At 41.2% G+C, this 23,688-nt stretch overlaps 1 protein-coding gene across 2 annotated transcripts in view; it reads left to right on the top strand.

The window, feature by feature from the left end:
• Positions 1-23,688, top strand: part of LOC149249739 (inactive glucose-6-phosphate 1-dehydrogenase 4, chloroplastic-like) — a 315,894-nt gene that overhangs the window by 156,257 nt on the left and 135,949 nt on the right. For both annotated transcript variants that reach the window (XM_089458775.1, XM_089458776.1), the window contains exon 3: positions 9,162-9,391. In XM_089458775.1, the coding sequence (XP_089314901.1) occupies positions 9,162-9,391 (230 nt within the window). The remainder of the gene's footprint in view (positions 1-9,161; positions 9,392-23,688) is intronic.

The raw sequence follows: 23,688 nt of genomic DNA, 5'->3' as shown, positions 1-23,688 counted from the left end.
TACAAAAGGGATAGTGAAAATCTCACAAGCGAAAATAACCCAATCCAAGTGATGATGATCAAAATGAATCATCTCACTTTTATTTATACACTTTCTAATGAATTCAATTTAGCTAAATTGGCCTAATTGAGCCCCTAAAATAAAATAATGTGCATAATAACAATACTTTTGGTGACAAGCCCTCCAAATATCTCAATAATACATGAATAAGCCTCTCAAGAGGTCCAAATGATCAATAAAGTGAGTCGTTGGGCCTTTGAGGAGGCTTAATGAAGTCCAAGGGGTGCCATGATGTAGAAATAGACTCCCAACATAGTGGACAAGGTGTTGGACCCTTGTTTTCCCAAGCAAGAATCCGTGGTGCTCCCAAGTGGGTGTGAGGGCACAAGGACATCCTCATGGGTCTCCAAGTGGATCAAAAATGTCTATAGACCATCTGTAAGGGCTAGGATGGTGATGTAAGCCCTCCCACTGCATTGGGAGACATCCTCTAGACCCTAGAACATTTGCCAAGTGTATGGTGCAAGTGTGGAGCCAACTGGACATGGTGAACTAGGTGCATCATCCTCATCCAAAAAGGTGGAACATGAGCAATCAACGATCGGTGCTGGGGATCCATGAAGTAATATTTCTATGGTGAAGGCCCGTGGCTCTCAACACTCACCCTACAAGTGCTAATGTGGCCATCTAGAGGGTTAGGATTCTGTATAAGGATACCAAGCCCCAAATGAAGACCCACTCGCAATCCTGGATAAGATCCAATGCGTCCCCTTACCCTCCAATACAACAAGTCATTGGAATACTCAAGTAATAAAACTTACAAGTCATGGGATCAATGGGGCACTTCATGGTGGCATGTCCTTCTATAATGGGCTTTGGCATGTACAAGTGTCTCCAAGCTCAATAGGGGGTTAACCAAGGACCCTATTAGGTGGTTTCAACCTCTAAAGGGGGTGACATGTCCATGGTACATCCTTTAATTGGTAGGTGGCAAATGATATAATAATGGAATGGAGTGGGGATCAGGGGAATCATCCAGACCACATGTCAAGGTTCATGGGTAGCTATAATAAGGGAAGCCCACACCTGGGTATGTGAGTGTAGGAGGGAGCAAATCGTGGTACATGAGTTACCCTGACCTTTGTTTTTCCAGCCTTTTTCATATGGCTTTTGCCTTTTATTGATTTTTTTCATAACTTCTCGGGGCTCCAGGGGATGAGAGCATGATGTGTAATATGTAGTAATGGATACCCCCTTAAGGTGGGGCTGTTCATCACAAAACAGGGGTTGGGACGATCACCCTACAAGACCACACAAGACCAAGTAGACCCAAAATTAGGTCAAGGTTATGGAGTTGATCACACAATGAGGGACTTGACCTAATTAGGGAGGAGAAGAGGATCAAAGGACAAATTTTCTTTGAGGTTTGAATTTGATGATCCTAATGAGGACACTAGCCAAGTGGAAACTAGGTCAAAAAAATGGTCCTTGAGCTAGGGCTTGCTATATCTCAAGATCCCATTGTCGAATTTGCTTCAAAGTTAGAGGGCCTCTAGAGCATACCTCAACGCTATTGTGGACCAAAAATCGAAGTGATTGGATGGCTAGATTATGAGATAATTGATGCCCTAGGTGACCTATGTTGGCTAGGCCTAGAAAAGGAGGGAGGTGAAAAGAATAAGTGTTGAAAGTGATTACCTATGGAGGATTAGTGCCTTGTCCTTTGGGATAGACGGAGTCAAGGAGAATTTATGGTTTGGAAAGAGTTCACCCAATCAAGGAGGCCTTAAAACAACTTCACATGGCATTAGGGCATGAGAGCAACTGCTTCAAGGATTTTATACTTCGATTTGCAAGAATTGATGACTTATCGAGATGTATTTATCTCAAATTATCTCTAGGAACATTCACCCATTCATACATGGCCCATGACATGATGCAACGCTATAAGAGATGATAATTTCCACTAATTCATATAGAAAGGCAGTAAATTTTCAGACTTGTATAGTGAAAATCTCAACAACATTCATGTGATAAAGTAAATAACAAGAATAAGCATGAAAAGAGCACTTACATGTACAAAAGAATATATCCAATCATCAAATTATGCAAATAATGAAGCTCCAAGACGAGAGAGATATCCAAACATCAAAATTCATCCATAACATCCAAACTCATCCTCCAAAAGAGATAGCGAGAATCTCACAAGAGAAAATAACCCAATCCAAGTGATGATGATCAAAATGAATCATCTCACTTCTATTTATACACTCTAATGAATTCAATTTAGCTAAATTGGCCTAATTGGGCCCCTAAAATAAAATAATGTGCATAATAACAATACTTTTGGTGACAAGACCACCAAATAGCTCAATAATACATGAATAAGCCTCTCAAGAGGGCCAAATGATCAATAAAGTGAGTTGTTGGGCCTTTGAGGAGGCCTAATGAAGTCCAAGGGGTGTCATGATGTAGAAATGGACTCCCAACATAGTGGACAAGGGGTTGGCCCCTTGTTTTTTCAAGCAAGAACTTGTGGTGCTCCCAAGTGGGCGTGAGGGCACAAGAACATCCTCATGGGTCTCCAAGTGGATCGAAAATGTCTGTAGACCATCTGTAAGGGCTAGGATGGTGATGTAAGCCCTCCCTCTGCAACGGAAAACATCCTCTAGACCCTAGAACATCTGCCAAGTGTATGGTGCAAGTGTAGAGCCGGCTGGGCATGGTGAACCAGGTGCATCATCCTCATCCAAAAAGGTGGAACAAGAGCAATCAATGATCGATACTGGGGATCCATGAAGTAATATTTGCTATGGTGGAGGCCCATGGCTCTCAACGCTCACCCTACAAGTGCCAATGTGGCCCCCTAGAGGGCTAGGATCCCGTATAAGGAGACTAAGCCGCAAATGAAGACCCACCTGCAATCCTGAATAAGATCCAATGTGTCCCCTTGCCCTCCAATACAAGTCATTAGAATACTCAAGTAATAAAGCTTACAAGTCATGAGATCAATGGGGCACTTCATGGTGGCATGCCCTTCCATAGTGGGCTTTGGCATGTACAAGTGTCTCCAAGCTCAATAGGGGTTAACCAAGGACCCTATTAGGTGGTTTCAACCTCTAAAGGGGGTGATATGTCCATGGTACGTCCTTTGAGTGATAGGTGGAAAATGATATAATAATGGAATGGAGTGGGGACTAGGGGAATCATCCAGACCACATGTCAAGATTCATGGGTAGCTATAATAAGGTAAGCCCACACTTGGGTATGTGAGTGTAGGAAGGAGCAAATTGCGGTACATGAGTTACCCCAACCTTTATTTTTCCACCATTCTTCATATGCCTTTTGCCTTTTATTGATTTTTCTTCATAACTGGATCCAGGGATGAAAGCATGATGTGTAATATGTAGTAATGGATACCCCCTTAAGGTGGGGCGGTTCATCACAAACCAGGGGTTGGGACGATCATGGGTTTCTTAATGATAGAGGGGGGCTCATCTAGGGCCCATAGGAACTAGGGTGATGGCCATGGATAAGGGTTAGAGCTCATGTTTGGCTTTTACCCACGCACTAAATTTTTATGTTTGCATTTTGTGGTACATTTCTAGTTGAGAGTGGCCAAATTATGTTTTTCTTTTCTTTTTAGTTGCATCAACCTCCGGGGCATCGTTCTAGGCCCCAGGCCCAAACCAAGGTGTGGATAGTGGGATGGGCTGAAATGAGTGAAACAGGGGTGATGTAGGTGGTATCAGGAAGCGGGACCACGCAACCAAAATCGGGATTTCCAGTGTAGTGCCAACCCAAAGGCCAAATGGTCAGTAAAGGAGATCCCACAGGACTACGATACACGGGTAACCATGAAATCAGGCAGTGGAGACAAGAATACAAGCCTAACCCACTCTTTCCATCGAGTCTCCCCACCAATTCATGCCTAAAAGTGCCCATGACAAGTAAGGAAAAATACTCAACTATACCAATGAAAAGGCATACTTTTGGGATTGGGAGGCCCACCTTCAAACATACATTCATAACAGATGTGCGAGGGACCACATGGCTATCTCAGGTGGCGAAGAAAATGGCACATCGAGCTATCTGGGGGCTGTTGGCTGCCGGTTGAGGACCATCTAGGCGAAATTTTTTCTCCTATATGCACTACCCACAGGTGGTGGATAACAACCCTCAGGAGAGGTCCCACTACACTAGGGCTAAAGATTAACCCCCTTGGTAAGGTGAGAATACAAGTTTATAGTAAAGATCAGTGAATCATGCAAATCTCCCCTTTATCCTTACTAAAATGAGTCAAATTATGTAAAAGCACTCAATTGTGAAATGCTCAAAGTACTTGTTTAGTGGTAGCCCACCTTCGTCCAAGAGGAATTCTGGATGGTGAGAGGTGTATGAGTAGTGAAGATGGCAGAGGAAACTGACATATCATCATCAATGAACAAATGTGTAGGGTTGCTTGTTGGCGGGCTCTCCAAGATAGGAGAAAAGTTTTCTCCTATGGGGTTACCCATTTTGGTGGGTAACAAGGACTTTTACACTAAATGAGAATGTATGAGGTGACAATTGGCACTGCTAAAAATAGTATCGTTTTATATGTCTCAATAGATTTGTGTTTTTTTATGAATTCAAATATATGCTCAAAATTGACACGAGAGCCTTGAAACCTTGATTGATAAAAATAGTAGTGTCATGAAAATGCATGCATGTCATTTGGAGGCCTCATAAGCCTCAAATTAATTCCTCAAGTTGCTCCACCCCTAGATATAAGATTTGGGAGTGCTTAGGTACACATAGAATGGTTGATTGGGGCCTAATAGGTTGCTGTCTCCTCATGCCCTTAATTTGAGGATTGGCATGTCATGTAGGCCTCATACTTGTATATTGACGGTTGGAGGCCACATGTTTAAATTAGTTGAGTTTAGGAGCCTTTAGAGGCTAGTTTTGAACAATCGCACCCCTCCCCCCTCCACCACCTTTTGGGGAACTTCCACCCATTGATATGGTTTGTTAAAGGCTAGGAAGTCCACTTGGAACCCTACCTTTGCACTTGCATGATGAGTTGGAGCTGAAGCATGCACTTTGGATCCCACTTTCCCACATTTGAGGAGGTTTAGGGGCTAGTAGATAACAGGTTTCAAGATTGCTAGAAGATTATATGTAGTTGAAAGTGCCTTTGGAGGGTGAATGTTGCATGAAAATCCATTTCCACCCCTTCAGTTTTGGAGAAAGATCACCTTTTGAAGGCTTCATTCCCCTAGATTTTGTACATGTGGCATTAAAAGCATATTTTGTATTGTTTTAGGATAATTAATTGTTGAGCATGACCTTTTGCCCCTCCACAGGATAAAATAGGAGATTTTAGTTTAGAAAATTATTATTTTATTGTAATAATGAGTTCAAGTTCTCTCCTATATATAGAGAGATTTGTGACCTCATTTTCTCATGGAGTTTTGGGCAAGAAATACCATAGTTAATATGAAAATTTTCGTAATTTTCACCTTGTAAATTGGCTATGGATATCTCAAGCTGAGAAAACTTCTTGGAGCATAATTTTGGATGTGGAATGTTATCTACTTAAGATGAATGGTATCGTGGTTTTCATAGTCAAAAGGTTGAATAGTAAGAGACCTTGGTTTAGCTCTCTTATTTCATTCACTATTCTATTGCTTTAGGAGAGGAAGACCTTGGTTTAACTCTCTCTCTTTTCATTTATTGCAAGAATTGAGTCTCCTAAGTTAACAAGTGTAGGAGTTCATGGTTTAGCTCTCCTATTTTGCCCTAGATTCATGATTGATGAGGTGAGAGACCTTGGTTTACCATCAGAGGAATTAGTTCACTCACACCCAGAGCGTCAGAGGGATTAGTTCACTCACACCCAGAGCGTTTGAGGGATTAGTTCCTGACAGTTCTCGAATTGGGTGATCCCCCGGACGGGTCCCTCCATAGCCATAGCGAAGAAGCCAAAGACTTATCCAGAGCTTCTTTCCTTTGGCCTTGGATGCTAGGAGTATCCCTCACTCCTACACCCCCTCGCCAGGATTGTGCAGTCAGACTCCTCATTGGATCCAAAGGACTCTGATAGTGAACCAACACCATTGTCGCCCCCCTCGCCATCGTCTTTTAGACTTGGGCATTCTTTACATCATCGACCTCCAATCTTGGACTTATTCACTTAGTCTTCTACATCATCAGGGCCTTTGATCTAGTTATATACATGTTTATGAGGCTGTCCTATTGTTGTATTTCTTCTTTACTTCATTTACCCTAGTTTTAGCTTTGGCATTTTCTAGGAGTTGCGTTTGAACTCCTACTTTGTATTCGTACTAGATGTACCCTTCAATCCCATTGACCTACTTTTGTGGTCATTCGTTGGACATTAATAAAATTATCTTATCTTATCTTATCTTATCTATCATCATTGTCTTGTGAATCTCATACACGATATCTCTTGGAAATATTACTCCTTGACTAACTCCATATACCCAAAAATTCATTGATAAGCTAAGGCACCAATTCTTCATTCTCCATCACCTTATACCCTTTTTAAATCATTCAAACTTTTTTTCTAGGGTTCCACTCTCCTGGGAATCTCATGGTTGTGTATGTTTGGGGACATTCCCTTCGAACTCAAACCATGATTACCCTAAAGAAACCTAGCAATCCTATCTTCCACCTAAAGCCTAATTGATTAGATCCTTTGATTGGTGGAGTGTGATGTAGAAGCCTTGGCGAGCTCTTGACTTGGTTTGATTGGGCCATTAGATCTCTAAGATCTACAGGGAGAACCCCCCTCGAGCTAGAGGGGGGTTGGCCAAAAGTGAGAAGAGGGTTGGGGAGGCGACAATAGCCCCCTTTGAGGTGTAGTGGGTATTGCACTTGAGTTTTTGGATTTTATCTCGAAAAGTGCGAATTTTATTGTAATAGGACTCATTCACACTTAGACTTTAGTTGAACTAGGACCAAATATCTCATGATAAACTCCACCTTGAAACAATTTGTTCAAATCAATGTTACTTGGGAGCGGGAGCGAAAGCGGGGAGCGGGAGCGAAAACGGGAGCGGGAGCGACATTTTCAAAAGCTCCCGGTTTGGGAGCAAATCCCGGAGCGTTTTTTATATAATATATATATTTTTTATATTTTGATACATATATGTCAACAAAAACATGTAGAATAATGAATTAGATATAAAAAACATAAAAAAACATAGATTGAACCATACAACAACAATCATCTAGAAGTTATAATCTTCATCAACCACGTCCACAAGTTAGTAACATAGTAACATACAACATATTGAGTCTCATGATTCATCAATCTTAAAGTTTCAAGCTTTCAAAATTCAATATATAACATTTATCATCATTGATCACCAAAGTTGTACTTGTAAGCTAAGTGTAACCATTACAACAAATAATATCTAACATGAAATGAAATGTTATAAAATGAAATGAAATGAAACAACTTTCAACTTTCATGAAGCATCATATTCATAATTCATTACTAATGAGTTATAAATGCCAACTTCAAACTTAAATTGTCATATATTGTTTAAAAAAATATCATAATAAATATGAAAGAGTCAATAGTTATAAAAGCTACTAGAAACTAGAAAAGAGAAGTAAATCTATTATCTATTTCTTATGCTTAGGCCTCTTGCCACCACGAGAAATGTCTAATTTTTTAGTCTTGTTGGAAAATCAGGATCTTTGTCATTAATATCACCCTCTAAGCATCAATATCCAGAGGTATCTTTGTCATTACCTCTGTATCTATAGGGATCTTTGTCATTAATATCACCCTCTAAGCATTAACATAAGATAGAACAAGCATAGCATGTCAAGTCAAGATTTTGTTTGAGTGATGCGTACATTTTTAGGAGGGTCATGATAGAGGAGTTCGACAAACAATGTCACTAACATCAAGGTACATAGAGGGATTGGTGTTCTTGATTAAATACGAGTTCCATACCCTAATACATGACAGAAGTCAATGGAAACATTGCAATCCCCCAATCCTGAAATCCTGAAAAACTGATAAGTCTGCTGGATTTTGAATGAAATCTAAAATTCTACTTTCTCCATATGAAATCCAATGAGGCCGGAACCACTCTCAAACATCCTGAGTCATTTCATGGTAATGTTAAAAATTTAAGTAAAAGGATGAACCATGAATAGCATATCAATACTAGGGCCTAGACTTGATCATTAAGCTGCCCCACTCAAAAATTATTTGTTTCTTTCAAAAAAAATTGCATTTCAAACATTACTACAAAAAAAAAATTGCAAAAAAGGCAAAACGCTCCCGAAATCGCAGGGAGTGAAATTTTTTTTAGGGAGCGCGCTCTCGACCCGCTCTCGAGTCGCTCCCGCCCGGAGCGCAGATTGGGAGCGGGATCCCGGGGGGGGGGGGGGGGCGCTCCCCCGCAACATAGGTTCAAATGAAATGAATTAACCCCTGGTGTAGTCTACCCATAAATTATATTCTAATTTTAGGAAAATGAAGTGAACAATTATTCCCTCCATGTACCCAACATAGATTTTTTTTTTTTTTTTTTTGGAAAATTAGGCAATCAATTGTAATTGTTCCTCTCAATTTGCTGGTGTGATTTTTCTGCTATCGTGTATGCAGTTTTTGATACAACTTGCATGGATAATTAAAAATCTTATGGATCTACATAGTGGGGTGGGGGAACATGACACTTTCTTCTATTTTCCACATGGCTATTATCTCATGTCAAAACCTAGTGGGTTATGGTTGTGCAGGCTTCATATGGACACTTTAGGAGGAACTTGTTGTTCTTTACAAGTTCCAAATAATTGATGTCCCTGTATACCTAATTTGGAACATTTTTCCGACATTTATTTTGTTTGTTATGATTGTGCCCTTAAGGATATGCCTAACTAAGCAGTAGTTCATATGCTCCTTCATGTGTCATGTTATTAGTTCTTTAAGAGATGATCGGTTTTTTATAACTAGCTACAAAATTTCAAACGCAATCAAAGATATTGAGGGTTCATAATTGAATTTTGAGACAGAAATAGACCTTTTTCCTTATTGATCATAAGTATTTTCATGATTTTTTTGTTTTATTTTGTTTAACAGTAGGGGTTAGAAAATCACCGACTAAGATTATTGTTGAAAAGTTATGTTGCAGATGAACCTGGAAACACAGTCGGTGTAAGATCGAAGACAACTGATCATGCAGAGAATCTAAATGATATTGGAGACCCTGCTCCTAAAACTGAACATGATATATCTTTGAGAGAAAATGAATCTCCGGGCCCCTCTCTATGCATTGCAATTATAGGAGCTACTGGTGAACTAGCTAGAAACAAGATATTTCCTGCGTTGTTTGCTCTTTATTACAGTGGATGCCTTCCTAAGGTATACATTTGCACTTATCTCGCTTCCATACAATTGGTCTATGCACATTACACATGATTATCTTTAATCTATATATCAAACATTGATGTATGCATCCCTTTTTTATGTCTTGTTCTTAGTCTTTTCAAGTGAAACATTGTTTAATGTGAATGCCTAAATGAAACATTTACAAGATACATCTTACGAATCCTTGAACTTTGGCATTAAGCACCTAATATGTCTCAAGTGTAAGAAAGAACAAATAAAATTAACAGAACAGTTCACTCTATGTAAAAAGACACCTAATACTTCTATAGTAACTTTTTGTGTTCAATACATGAATTGGTAAGGCTTGTCCTTTACATTGTGATACTGTGCTTTTTTAAAAATCTTTTTTGGTTGCAAAAAAAATAAAACAGTTGTCATTACATGATTACAAAAGTATGTGATGTATAGATAAAGGGTTTTTTCTTTTGACCTAGGCAAGGAGAGCCAATATTTTATGCTATGTCCCATAATCGTGTCTTTCAACAGAGACTTGAATCATTAGTTCATACAAAATCATATGAAAGTTCAAACTCCTACATGGGATTGACATTGAAGGAACCGTAGCAGGGATAGAAATTTTCAATCTAGGTGTCAAACAAAAGGGCTAAAAAAAGGACAAACCACAAGGTTCAATCTCTATGGTGGTTAGCCCATCAATGGAGAAGAGGAAGAAACGAGGAGAAATGAAGATAAATGCCCTTCCAAAAGGGTCTAGCAAATGCCACACTACTAGAAGATACTCTATGCCTTCCTTTCTTCCACACTGCAGATGACCTTTGCAAGTCCTATCTTTTGGATAACTTGTGCTTGCTAGGTAAATCTTGATAGAGAATGAGACATTAGGCAATTATAAATTTGAAAGGCACACGAGGATTTCTGTAATGAAAATAACAAATGTTATTATTAATAATCATTACTTAAGGTCTTTAAGGGTCGTATCTGTTCACTATGATCCACCTCTTCAACATTATACAAGAAGACCTTGTTCAATTGTATCATTAAGCATAAATTTACTCTGATTCAATATGAATAACAAATTGTTGTGACCTTTGTGTCTTAATATCTAGACATATCTAGGCTGTGTGTGAAATGGATTGTAAACCATCCAAATCATGACATTTGGTTTCAAACTGAGATTCACCATTTCCACATAATTTGTCCCATTGTGCATACTATATTCTGGCTAAGTGCACACACACACAGTCTGCTGCAGATGATTTCCACTCGATAAAAAAGCAAAAAATAAGAAAAATAGAATAAAGACAAAGCCACTGTGATTCATGAATTTCATGCATCATCCCTTATTTTCATTTCTGTTAGAAATGAGAAAATAAATGGTTGAACCATAATGGTACATATCTACTCTGATGTTTGCATGTTTATTTCACTTAGTAATTATTTATAGATAATTAAGAATACAATGGTTTTTTAGTTTCTTTGATTTCTATATCAAGCTGAGTTTAATATTTTTCACTCCTTGTGACATAGATTCAAATATAGAATATCCTCCATACATTCCTCTCCTTGTCTTATTATTTCCCATCTTGTGTTGCTTTCAGGGGTTACTCTGAAAGTGTTCACACCATGTTTTGTGGTGCTTTATAAGATTTAGGTTAGACGGTCTATGATAAGCCCTTGGAAGGTTTTTGATGGATTTGTACAAGGGGAATGGTTCGTTAGATTTGAACATTGGAGATGGCTTATTTAGTGGTTGCTTGACCTTCCTTGGGTGTGATATCGCTCAGATTCTCCCTAGAGAAAAAGTCCTAACCTCACTCAAGGAAAACCCAAGGATACTCTTAGGCAAGCTACTCACTGTCACTTTGGAAGCCTTGCCCCTCACTTCTGGGTCCAGGAAATGGTCTCCTAACCTAAGGGGGGATTCTTTCTACTTAATTCTAAGCCTATCATTTAAAATGGGTGAGAATATGGCTAGGATTGGAACCTAACTCACTTTGAAGAAAGCTGGTCTAATGTTACTTGGAAGTTTTATGAATGATCAATAGTGCAAATTGTTGAAATGTCCAGAAGATATCAACCACATGATTTGAAACAATGTTGTTTATAGTAAATGAAAGATTGATTCATGAAATATTGCTCCCTGCTACCGCTCAAACTAGCAGGGGTCCTAGAAGGGGATCCTAGAGGGGCAACTGCTAGGTCAAGGGCAACAATGGAACAATAGCCGATTGTCACCTTAGCTAAAGCTCCCTACTCTTTACGAACTTTCACCGATGGGAGGAGACCCGGTATGAAGGGAATCATCTAGATAAATGGGTCAATAAAGGGGAAAAAAGTGATTCCTAAAGAGGCCTATTCACAAGAGAGGCTCAATATATGGCTTGCTTACCCAAGAGGCAAGATGAAATTCTCTCTAAGGGCCAAGAGGGTCTTAGGGGCTAGGTTTTGGGAATGAAGATTATTAAGGAGGGACCTAGTCCTAAAAACCCTTATGAAGACTTGGTTTCCAAATGGTCTTTGAAGAATTACCTTCCAAAAGTTATGGGACCACACGGGACCAAGTGGACCCTAGGTTAGGTCAAGGGGATAGGATTGAGCAACCAATGATGTACTTGACCTAATTAGGGAGGAGAAGGGGATCAAAGAAAGAATTTTCAATGAAAGGTAATGCAATGATCCCAATGAGGTTACTAGCCTAAGGAAACCAAGGGAAAAATTTGGTCTCAGAGCTAGGGCTTGGGATGTCTCGGGATCCAACCATCAGAATGGCTTCAAATTTGGAGGACACCTAGGAGACTCACCAACGCAGTAGATGCCAAGAGATCAAAATTTTTGAGTGGATGGTTTGCAAGTAAATTGATGCCCTAGGAGACCTAATGGGGCTAGACCTAGAAAAGGAGGGAGGTGAAAAAGAAAAATGAAATTTAAAGTGATCACCAGAGGAGGACCAGTGCTTTGTCCTTTGGGAGAGATGGAGTCATGGAAGATTTAGGGTTTGGATTGATTTCCACTTGTCAAGGAGGCCTAAAAAGCAACTTCGCTAGGCATTAGGGCTTAATGGAAGCAACTTCAAGGTCATTTACACTTCATTTAGGAATATTTGGTGACTTATCAAGACAAATTCAACAAGATTGTCTCTAGGAACATTCATTCATTCAAACATGGCCCATACATGATACAACACTATTTAGAGATTCAATTTCCACGATTTCGTTTTAAGAAAAGCAACAAATTAACCCTAGAAATTAGAATAACGAAAATCCCAACATCATGAATGGCAACTTCAAGGTCATTTGCACTTCTTTTAGGAATATTTGGTGACTTATCAAGACAAATTCAACAAGATTGTCTCTAAGAACGTTCATTCATTCAAACATGGTCCATACATGATACAACACTATTTAGAGATTCAATTTCCACAATTTCATTTTAAGAAAAGCAACAAATTAACCCTAGAATAGCGAAAATCCCAACATCATGAATGCAACAAAATAAATAACAAGAATAACATCGAAATAGTACTTACATGTAAGAAGAATATATCCAATCACCAAGATATGCCAATCATAGAAGCTCCAAGACAAATAAGATTATCCAAACATCGAAATTCATCCATTCACCCCAAAAATCTCATCCTCAAAAAATAGCGAAAATCTCGCAAGAGAATATGATCAATCCAAGTGATGATGAGAGAATGAATCAACTCATCATCCATTTACACAATGTCTAATGAATTCGATTTAGCTTATTTTGGCCTAATTTAACCCCTAGAATAAAATAATGTGCAAAATAACAAGTACTTTTGGTGACAAGCCCACCAAACTAGCTCAATAACAAAGGAGTAAGCCTCTCAAGAGGGTCGAATGATCAATAACGTGTCATTGGGCCTTAGAGGAGGCCTAGTGAAGTCCATAGGTGCCATAATGTGAAATAGGACTCCAAAAGTAGTGGAAAAGGGGTTGGCCCCTTGTTCTCCAAGTAAAAAACCTGTGGTGCTCCCAAATGGATGTGGGGGCACACAAACGTCCTCATGTGTCTCCAAATAGATCGAATATGCTTGTAGACTATCTGCAAGGTCTAGGATGATGATATAAGTGATGCCACATCATCGTATAGATCTTAGACTATCTGCCAAGTGTATGGTGCAACTGTGGAGCCGGGCATGGTGAACCAGGTGCATCTTCTTTGTCCAATAGGTGAACCACAAGCAATCTCTGAATGAATCTGGGGATCCATGGAATGTTGTCTATTGTTGTGGAGGCCCATGGCTCTCTACACACATCCTACATGTGCCAATGTAGACCTTTGGAGGGTTAGGACCCGTATAGGGAGACCAAACCCAAAATGGACACCATTTGTAATCCTGCATAAGATCCAATGTGCCCCCTTGCCGTCCATTACACCAAGTCATTAAAGAAATCAAATAAAAGAGTTTACAAACCATGGAAAAAAAGGTGGGCACTTCATAATGGCATGCCCTTTCATAATGGGCTTTGGCATGTGCAAATGTCTCCAAGTTCAAAGGGGGGTTAACCAAGCATCCTAGTAGGTGGTTTCTGCTTCTAAAGGGGGTAGTATGTCCATTGTACATCCTTCAAACGGTGGTGGCATGTGATAAAGTGATTGAACATAGTAGGGGATAAAGGGGAAAAACTGGGTCACATGCCATGGTACAAGGATAGCTAATGAAAGGGAAGCCCATACTTGGGTAAATGATGTGTAGGAGGGAGAAATCGTGGTACGTGAGTTACCTCGACCTTGATTTTTCCACCCTTCTTCATATGCATTTTGCCTTTTATGATTTTGCTTTGGTTAATAGCTCGGGGCTCAAGGGAATGAGAGCATGATGTGTAAAATATATCAATGGATACCCCTTTTAAGGTGGGGCAATGCATTGCCTACTAGGGGTTGGGACAATCATGGATTCCTGAATAATAGAGGAGGCCCATCTAGGGCCTATAGGAACGAGGGTGATGGCCATGGAAGGGGTTAGAACTCATGTATTGGCTTTTGCCCACATGCTAAGTGTGTTTGTCTCGACCATCTTTTGCATTTTTTGGTACAATTTCCTGTTGAATGTGGCCAATTATGCTTTTTGTTTTTTTTTGCATCAACCTCCGAGCATTGTTTCAGGCTCGACCCATGGTGTGGGCAAAGGGGAGGGGGTGGCTGACCCTTTGTGGACCCAGTGGAGGAATGTGGACCCAAGTGGGAGGAGTGATGAATGGGATTATAATGAGCGGAAGGGGGGTGATATATGTGGATCGGGGAGTGGGACCACGGAACCAAAATTGGGGTTTCCCATGTAGAACCATGCCTAAAGCCCAAAGGCCAGTAAAAGAGATCCCACGAGACTGGGGCCCAAGGTTAACATCCAAAAGAGACCTAGGGGAAAAGAGCACAAACCTAGTCCACTTTTTCCACCAAATCTCCCCATTAATCCATGCCCAAGAGTTTCCATGACAAGTAAATTAAAATACTCAATCACCAAATGATAAGGTATACCTTTAGGTTTGGGAGGCCCACCTTTAAACATACGATCATGACAGATGGGTCAGGGACTACATCGCTGACTTAGGTGGTGGAGAAATGGCATAATGAGCTAGATGGTGGTTGCAAGGGGCTGCTGGTTGTTAGCTGAGGACCATCATGGAGAAATTTTTTCTCGTAGGGATATCACCCACAAAATGGTGGGTAACACTCCCCAAATAATAAAAAATTGCATATGTTAGTTAGATAGACAAAATATTGAAGCAACAAAATTTAAGGCATGAAAAGGCTCGCAGACCAAAGTTTTCCCTGTGCTACAACTATCTAATATATCAATCAGCTCGAATAGTAGTACTCGACCCAATATCTTATGTTGAAATTTGGTACCGGAGGACAGGTGGTTCCCTTACGCTTTGATCTTTGGCCTAGGGAAAAGTGTCCAAAAGAATTTATTTTTTCTCCTAAAGTAACTTTATAATTTTTATAAATTTAAATCTAATTTAAAAGTGACTTTAAGTGATAAAGTTACTAAGTCTAATTTTAAAGTGACTTTTATAAAGTCAATGAAAAATTAGAAAGGAAAAGTGACTTTGGAAATAAATGACTAAGTGGGTCTTTATTAAAGTGGGGTGAATTAAAAAATAAAAAGTGAGATTTAAATGAGCATTTAATCTCAGCCTTAGATCTCAATCTATTTCAGCCATTGGATTTAGGGATCACCCAAAAGTCACTTGGGGTTAGATTAAAGGAGGAAAAGGAGGAAAAGGTCATTCATTCTTTCATGAGCAGATTGGGAGAAGGAGAGCAAGAGAGCAAGAGAGATTTCTGAGCAGGGAGGAGAAGGAGACAGCAGCTTGGCACACATTCCAAGGCAGCAGTTGAGCAGATTTGTACAACTGGTTCAGCACACAGTGAAAGGCAGATTTTGGCACGATTTTCGAGGAGTGGTTTGCACAAAAATCGAGGAGCAGTTTGCTGATTTTTCTACACGCAAAACGAGGGCCGTACAACGCATTTATTGCAGTCCGTACAACGCATTTAATGCTAGCCGTACAACAGCATTTAATGCTGAAAGTGGGCACGAAAATCGAGGAGGCCGTACAGCATTTATTGCTGTCCTGTTTGCTGTAATTTCCAGTTTGTTGTGAGGCATGGGAAAAGAGATAAGTTGTAAATTTGCTTGCTGATTTTTTTGCTGAATATTTCTCACTGTGAAAAAGGCATTTTCAGAAATAAAGAAGAGCTCTCGAACTGGTTTTCCCCAAGAGTTGTAGGGGGTTTTTCCAGGGTCAAGTTGACCAAAAATCTCAGTGTTTAAATGTGTTTTAGTGGCTGTTTATTACTACTGATTTTTATTTCTGCAATTTCCAGCATTTTGTAAAATTTCCAGAATTTGTGTTTTCAGCAATATTTATTTTTTTCATCTTGTTAAATGTATGGTTATGGGAAAGGGCATTTAACTACATGGGAAAAATAAGGTGAAACTGAAAACCGGAGTGGGAAAACAGAAATTTCTACATGGTATCAGAGCTTGAGTGCTGAAGGGCAGTTTGGGACAGCAAAAGGAAAAATTACAGCTGCTGATTTTTCACTCAGAAAATTCCAGCAAGCTGATTTTTTCATAAACAACAGTTTTATCTTTACTACAACAGTGCTATTTTCAGTTTTAGGACAATAGGATGTCGTCGGGATTGAGGGTGGAGGATAGGTTGGATGGGCATACAAATTACAGCGTTTGGAAGGAGAGAATGCAGAGTATCTTTGAGGAGGCAGAAGTCTGGGATATCATGGTGCATACCACACAGAACCCTGTTGTTGTGCCTACTGATGCTACTCAGTTGACAGCTTATAATAAAAAGATCAACAAGGGTAAGAGACTGATTCTAGACGGAATCAAAGACCATTGCATTCCTCATGTGAGAGGAAAGAGCAATGCCCATGAGATGTGGACAGCATTGTCCAATCTCTACCAGAGTACCAATGAGAACCGGAAGATGGTCCTGAAGGAGAAGCTGAAGAACATTAAGATGGGTAATGATAGTGCAGCTGGATATCTCCAAAGATTACTAATGTGAGAGATGAGTTGGCAGCGATTGGAGAGGCCATTCCACCCACTGAGTTGGTGCGGATTGCAGTGAATGGCCTCCCCCGTTCATGGTTGAACTTTGCTGATGGGGTTTGTGCACGTGAGACCCTTCCCACATGGGAGAGGTTTTGGGATGATTGCATTCAGACAGAGATCAGGAAAGGTCAGCTTGGGGCAGCCAAGCCAGTTGAGCAGGATGAGGATGTAGCACTGGTGGCAGGAGGCAAGAAAGGCAAAGGGAAGAAGCAGGCTTCCACAAGCAGTGGTGGGGGCAAAGGCAAAGGTAAAGGTAAACAGGGTAACACACAGAAGGACTATTCCAAGGTGAAGTGTTGGAATTGTCAAAAGATGGGACACTATGCAGTTGTGTGTCTGGAGAAGAAGAAGAAGAAGGGGAAGAACCAGGACGTGGCAGCTTCAGCAGAGATTGAGGACTTTGCAGGTCGTTTTGACCGAGAGTTTGCGTTCACTACGTGTGAGTCCTCTAGTGCAGGATCACCTGCCACACAGGTTCAAAGGGAGCATGATTTTCCCTCGATTAGCGGAGCATCTTCAGGTATCTGGTATGTGGACAGTGGGGCTTCACGTCATATGACAGGAGTCCGTGAGTATTTCTCAGAGCTTTCAGAGAGTGGCACTGATATTGAGGTAGTACTCGGTGATGACAGAGTTGTTAGAGCAGTCGGGGTGGGGACATTGACATTTCAGAGGGAGTCCAAACCTCCCTTGAAAGTGTCAGATGTTCTTTATGTGCCAGGGATGAGGAAGAACCTCATATCCGTCTCAGCTTTGGAGGACAGAGGATATGAGGTACTGTTCAGGGGAGGACAGGTGTTGATGTATCCCAGGGGCACTCCAGCTGATTCAGCTAGAGTGATAGGTGTACGCCATGCAAAGGTGTACAAGTTTGCATTCCAGCCCCTTTTGGCATTGAGCAGTAGTACCGACAACAGAGCTAGCAGTTCTGAGCTGTGTGAGATTTGGCACCGCAGGATGGGACATATGTATCATGGAGCCTTGAGGACATTGCCGGAGATCACTACAGGTGTGCCAGATTTCAGTACTGATCACTTTGATACTTGCAGAGGTTGTGCGATGGGCAAGTTTGCCAAATCCCCTTTTCCCAGCAGTGACAGTAGAGCGACTGGGATACTTGATTTGATTCATTTTGATGTGAGCGGTCGGATGTCTCATGTTTCCTTGAGTGGATATGAGTACTATGTTTTATTCATTGATGATCACTCCAGGAGGACCTGGATTTATTTCTTGAAGACCAAGAGTGAGGTCTTCAAGCGGTTTCAGGAGTTAAGAACTCTTGTGGAGACACAGACAGGTCGAAAGATCAAGTCCCTGAGGTCGGACAATGGAGGAGAGTACACCCTTGGAGAGTTTGTTGATTATTGTGCGGAGGCAGGCATTAGGAGGGAGTTCACTGTTCCTTACAACCCCCAGCAGAACGGGGTTGCGGAGAGGAAGAACAGATCCATCACAGGGGCTGCCAAAGCCATGTTACATGATCAGGGGTTGCCATTGTTCTTGTGGGCAGAGGCCTGCAACACAGCTGTTTACTTGTAGAACAGGAGTCCGCATCGTGCCTTGGGGCACATGACTCCGCAGGAGGCTTTATCTGGGAAGAAGCCTGATATTGGTCATCTTCATATCTTTGGATGCATTACATACTCCTATATACCCAAGGAGAAGAGGACCAAACTAGAGCCCACCGCAGAGAAGGGTATCTTTGTGGGCTACAGTGAGACCTCAAAGGCCTTTTAGATTTACATTCCTGCACAGAGGAGAGTTGTTGTCAGACGGGATGTGAAGTTCGAGGAGGACAGGGCCTTCAGGAGGTCACGGGAGTTAGAGTATCTGGATCAGCCAGACCCTCAGCAGCAGTTGAGTCAGTTGCAGGGATCCAGTGGGCAGGGATAAGGAGGATCAGGAGGTACATCTATGAGGATGTCAGGTCCGTCAGTGAGCAGTGGCTCACCGAGCCAGAGGGGTGGTGCTCCGGGCAGCATGCAGAGCAGTTCACTAGGGAGTCCACTGATGGACAGTTCACACGGTACCTCAGCTTCTACAGGTTCAAGTGCAGGCAGGAGGACAGCAGACAGACAGTCAGGAGTTCAGGCTCCTGATGGTGATGAGGAGGAGGAGTTTCATTCTCCGGTGGGAGAAGTGCGTTCAGGGAAGAGAAAGCCCAAGTGGCTTCAGGACACCTTGAGAGATGCCACATCTGTTGCTGAGCCGAAGAGGCCGGTCAGAGAGAGTAGACCACCTGAGAGGTTTTGTAGCTATATGGCGATGGTTACCAGCATCCTTGACTTTGAGCCTTCTAGCTATGAGGAGGCAGCTAGCCAGCAGGCCTAGAGAGAGGCCATGCAGGAGGAGAATTCTTCTATCATGAAGAATGATGTTTGGGAGGTGGTGCCGAGGCCTGAGGGCAAATCCGTGGTTACTTCTAGATGGCTTTACAAGGTAAAGCATGCTGCAGATGGCAGCATTGAGAAATTCAAAGCAAGGTTTGTGGCTAGAGGGTTCTCCCAGGTAGAGGGAGTTGATTATGAGGAGACCTTCGCTCCCGTGGCTCGATATACTTCGATCCGCTCCATTATATCGATAGCAGCAGAGATGGCTTGGAAGATCCACCAAATGGATGTGAAGACTACATTTCTCAATGGCTTCATACAGGAGAAGGTGTACATTGAGCAGCCACAGGGCTTTGAGGTGCATGGGAAGGAGTCCCATGTGTGCAGACTGAAGAAGGCCCTTTATGGCCTTAAGCAAGCTCCCAGAGCTTGGTACTCCAGGATAGATACATATTTGCAGGGGATGGGTTTCACAAAGAGTGAGGCAGATCTGAACCTTTACTTTATTGTGATTGGTGAGGAGCCTCTCATTCTGGTGCTATATGTGGATGACTTGGTCATTACAGGTGCAGAGAGACTCATAGAGCACTGCAAGAGAGATCTTGCGACGGAGTTTGAGATGAAGGACATCGGCTTGATGCATTACTTTTTGGGCTTGGAGGTGTGGCAGGAGGAGGGGCATTTCTTCCTGGGGCAGGGGAAGTATATTGTGGACATCCTTAGCAGATTCCACATGGAGGATTGTAGACCCATGTCGACACCGATGATCACCAACTGGAAGAAGCTTCATGCTTCGGATTCCGAGTTGGTGGATCCCACATTGTACAGGCAGCTGATTGGTTCCTTGATGTATTTGGTCAACACTAGACCAGATATCTGTTTTGCAGTCAACACGATGAGTCAGTTTATGTGTGAGCCTAGGAAGGTTCACTGGGTGGTTGCAAAACACATTTTGCGGTACTTGCAGGGGACAGTGGATTATGGTCTGGACTACAGGCAGGGAGATGGAGTGAGATTGGCAGGATACACTGATTCTGATTGGGCAGGTTGTGCTTCTGATAGGAAGAGCACTTCAGGGTGCTGTTTTGGGTTGGGTTCAACAGTAGTGTCATGGTTCAGCCGGAAGCAGCAGTCAGTAGCACTGAGTTCAGCGGAAGTAGAGTATATGGCAGCCAGTCTAGCTAGTTGTGAGGCTATCTGGCTTCGCAAGATGTTGTTTGGCTTATTTGGTCAGCCGTTGAGACCTTCAGTGATTTACTGTGATAATCAGAGTTGCATTAAACTCACGAAGAATCCAGTATTTCATGACAGGTCAAAGCATATCGGGATCAGATATCATTTCATCAGAGACTATGTTCAGAAGGGAGCTGTGAAGCTTGAGTATATTTCCACTGATGAGCAGGTTGCAGATATTCTTACCAAAGCCTTACCACGGGGCAAGCATGTCTACTTCAGAGACAAGATGGGTGTGGTGAGGAACACCTTCCTCGGTAAGAGGGAGTGTTGAAATTTGGTATCGGAGGACAGGTGGTTCCCTTAGGCTTTGATCTTTGGCCTAGGGAAAAGTGTCCAAAAGAATTTAATTTTTCTCCTAAAGTAACTTTATAATTTTTATAAAGTTAAATCTAATTTAAAAGTGACTTTAAGTGATAAAGTTACTAAGTCTAATTTTAAAGTGACTTTTATAAAATCAATGAAAAATTAGAAAGGAAAAGTGACTTCGGAAATAAATGACTAAGTGGGTCTTTATTAAAGTGGGGTGAATTAAAAAATAAAAAGTGAGATTTAAATGAGCATTTAATCTCAGCCTTAGATCTCAATCTATTTCAGCCATTGGATTTAGGGATCACCCAAAAGTCACTTGGGGTTAGATTAAAGGAGGAAAAGGAGGAAAATGTCATTCATTCTTTCATGAGCAGATTGGGAGAAGGAGAGCAAGAGAGATTTCTGAGCAGGGAGGAGAAGGAGACAGCAGCTTGGCACACATTCCAAGGCAGCAGTTGAGCAGATTTGTACAGCTGGTTCAGCACACAATGAAAGGCAGATTTTGGCAAGATTTTCGAGGAGTGGTTTGCACAAAAAATCGAGGAGCAATTTGTTGATTTTTCTGCACGCAAAACGAGGGCCGTACAACGCATTTATTGTAGTCCATACAGCGCATTTAATGCTGTCCGTACAGTAGCATTTAATGATGTCCGTACAATAGCATTTAATGCTGAAAGTGGACACGAAAATCGAGGAGGCCGTACAACATTTATTGCTGTCCTGTTTGCTGTAATTTCCAGTTTGCTGTGAGGCATGGGAAAAGAGATAAGTTGTAAATTTGCTTGCTGATTTTTTCGCTGAATATTTCTCACTGTGAAAAAGGCATTTTCAGAAATAAAGAAGAGCTCTCGAACTGGTTTTCCCCAAGAGTTGTAGGGGGTTTTTCCAGGGTCAAGTTGACCAAAAATCTCAGTGTTTAAATGTGTTTTAATGGCTGTTTATTACTGCTGATTTTTATTTCTGCAATTTCCAGCATTCTGTAAAATTTCCAGAATTTGTGTTTTCAGCAATATTTATTTTTTTCAGCTTGTTAAATGTATGGTTATGGGAAAGGGCATTTAACTACATGGGAGAAATAAGGTGAAACTGAAAACCGGGGTGGGAAAACAGAAATTTCGACAGAAATTTAACTATCTAATCAACTCAAATAGTAGTACTCACCAAATGATAAGTTATACCTTTAGGTTTGGGAGGCCCACCTTTAAACATACGATCATGACAGATGGGTCAGGGACTACATGGCTGACTTAGGTGGTGGAGAAATGGCATAATGAGCTAGATGGTGGTTGCAAGGGGTTGCTGGCTGTTAGCTGAGGACCATCATGGAGAAATTTTTTCTCGTAGGGATATCACCCACAAAATGGTGGGTAACACTCCCCAAATAACAAAAAATTGCACATGTTAGTTAGATAGACAAAATATTGAAGCAACAAAATTTAAGGCATGAAAAGGCTCGCAGACCAAAGTTTTCCCTGTGCTACAACTATCTAATATATCAATCAGCTCGAATAGTAGTACTCGACCCAATATCTTAGAACTCTTAAGGAAGATTGATTGTTCCCTTAGCAATACTACTCGATTACCACAATAAGTGAAAGTATCTTCTTGTGTGCTATTTTCGTTGCCACTGTAGCAGTCAAGGAGCCAAATGGTTGGTTACAAAAGACATGTGGTATTCTCGCTATACCTAAGAGTATGTGGAAGCGAGAGTCCATGTACATGTACTTGTTGATCAGTGGTTGTCATTAATGTCAACCCAAGCAGCACTAGGGGCTACCCCGATCTTGCAAGGGCATTTTGACTTGAAAAATTACTCTATTTTGAGTCAAGGATCTTCTAGATGGATTCTACTCGTCGAGATGTTTCTGTTGATTTATGGCATGCCAAGTAATTCTTCACGGTTTGAGAGATATTCATGTTTGAAGTTAGTAACCCTAGTTAGTGGGCTAAAAACCTATGGGGTTGTGGCATAGCACTCATAATTGGTTGTGGTCATTGAATAGTCAATAATTAATAAATCTTTTTTGCCCCTAAAATCCCTCCAACATTCACTTGTTGAGGACCCTTTCAACTCAAGACATCCATATAAATAATGACCCTCATATCCTCCTCTAGTAGGGATTTCGTGGCTTCAAATAGTTCATCGTGGCATTTGCACTATAACGTTTCTTCTGCGAAGCTTCAAAAGATGAAATTAAAACCCATTTGAGCCGAAATCTTGATGAAACTCATGACCGAATTTTAGATCTTGGTTTGCTATATTTTCAGAGATATGATCTGAGGAAGTTAGGGTTTTTGAAGGCTCCCGAATTCCATGTCAAACATGTGACATTGGGAAAATCGTCATAACTTTCTCTCTGAGCGTTGGATTCAAATTTCGTAAATAGTCACGAAAAGAGGACGAACTGTAGTTTATTGAGTAGCGTTTTCAGGGCCAAAGCTCGCAACAGTGACACGTAGCACTTCGTACAAGTTTTCTCTACTGAACTAGTCTATAATCAGGTCATCGTGGGAGATTGGGCATAACTTTTTCTTGAAGAATCCAATCTTGATTAGACTTGTGGGGTTGGAAAGAGGACTCAGAGGGCTACCACAGGACGAAATTTCAGACCCTGGAGATTCAAAATTACATAGATACAATAGATTCAATATCGAGTTCCTAGAAGGCAAGAAAAAGCATGCATTCAAGGATCACTGCAGTAAGGACCATACACCAACAGTCAAGGGTAAGTCTCCTACAACAAGATATGTATGATTAGTGTTTACATTTGAAATACGAGTATCATCTTTGACATATGTTTTTGCAGGACAACGTAAGTACA

Source organism: Pinus tabuliformis, chromosome 7 (assembly GCF_031772625.1).
Source record: "Pinus tabuliformis cultivar Carrire ecotype Pingquan chromosome 7, CPIR1, whole genome shotgun sequence".
In the NCBI taxonomy this organism is placed as follows: Eukaryota; Viridiplantae; Streptophyta; class Pinopsida; order Pinales; family Pinaceae; genus Pinus; species Pinus tabuliformis.
The sequence above is the reverse complement of the archived record's forward strand: the minus strand, read 5'-3'. Positions and strand labels throughout refer to the sequence as shown.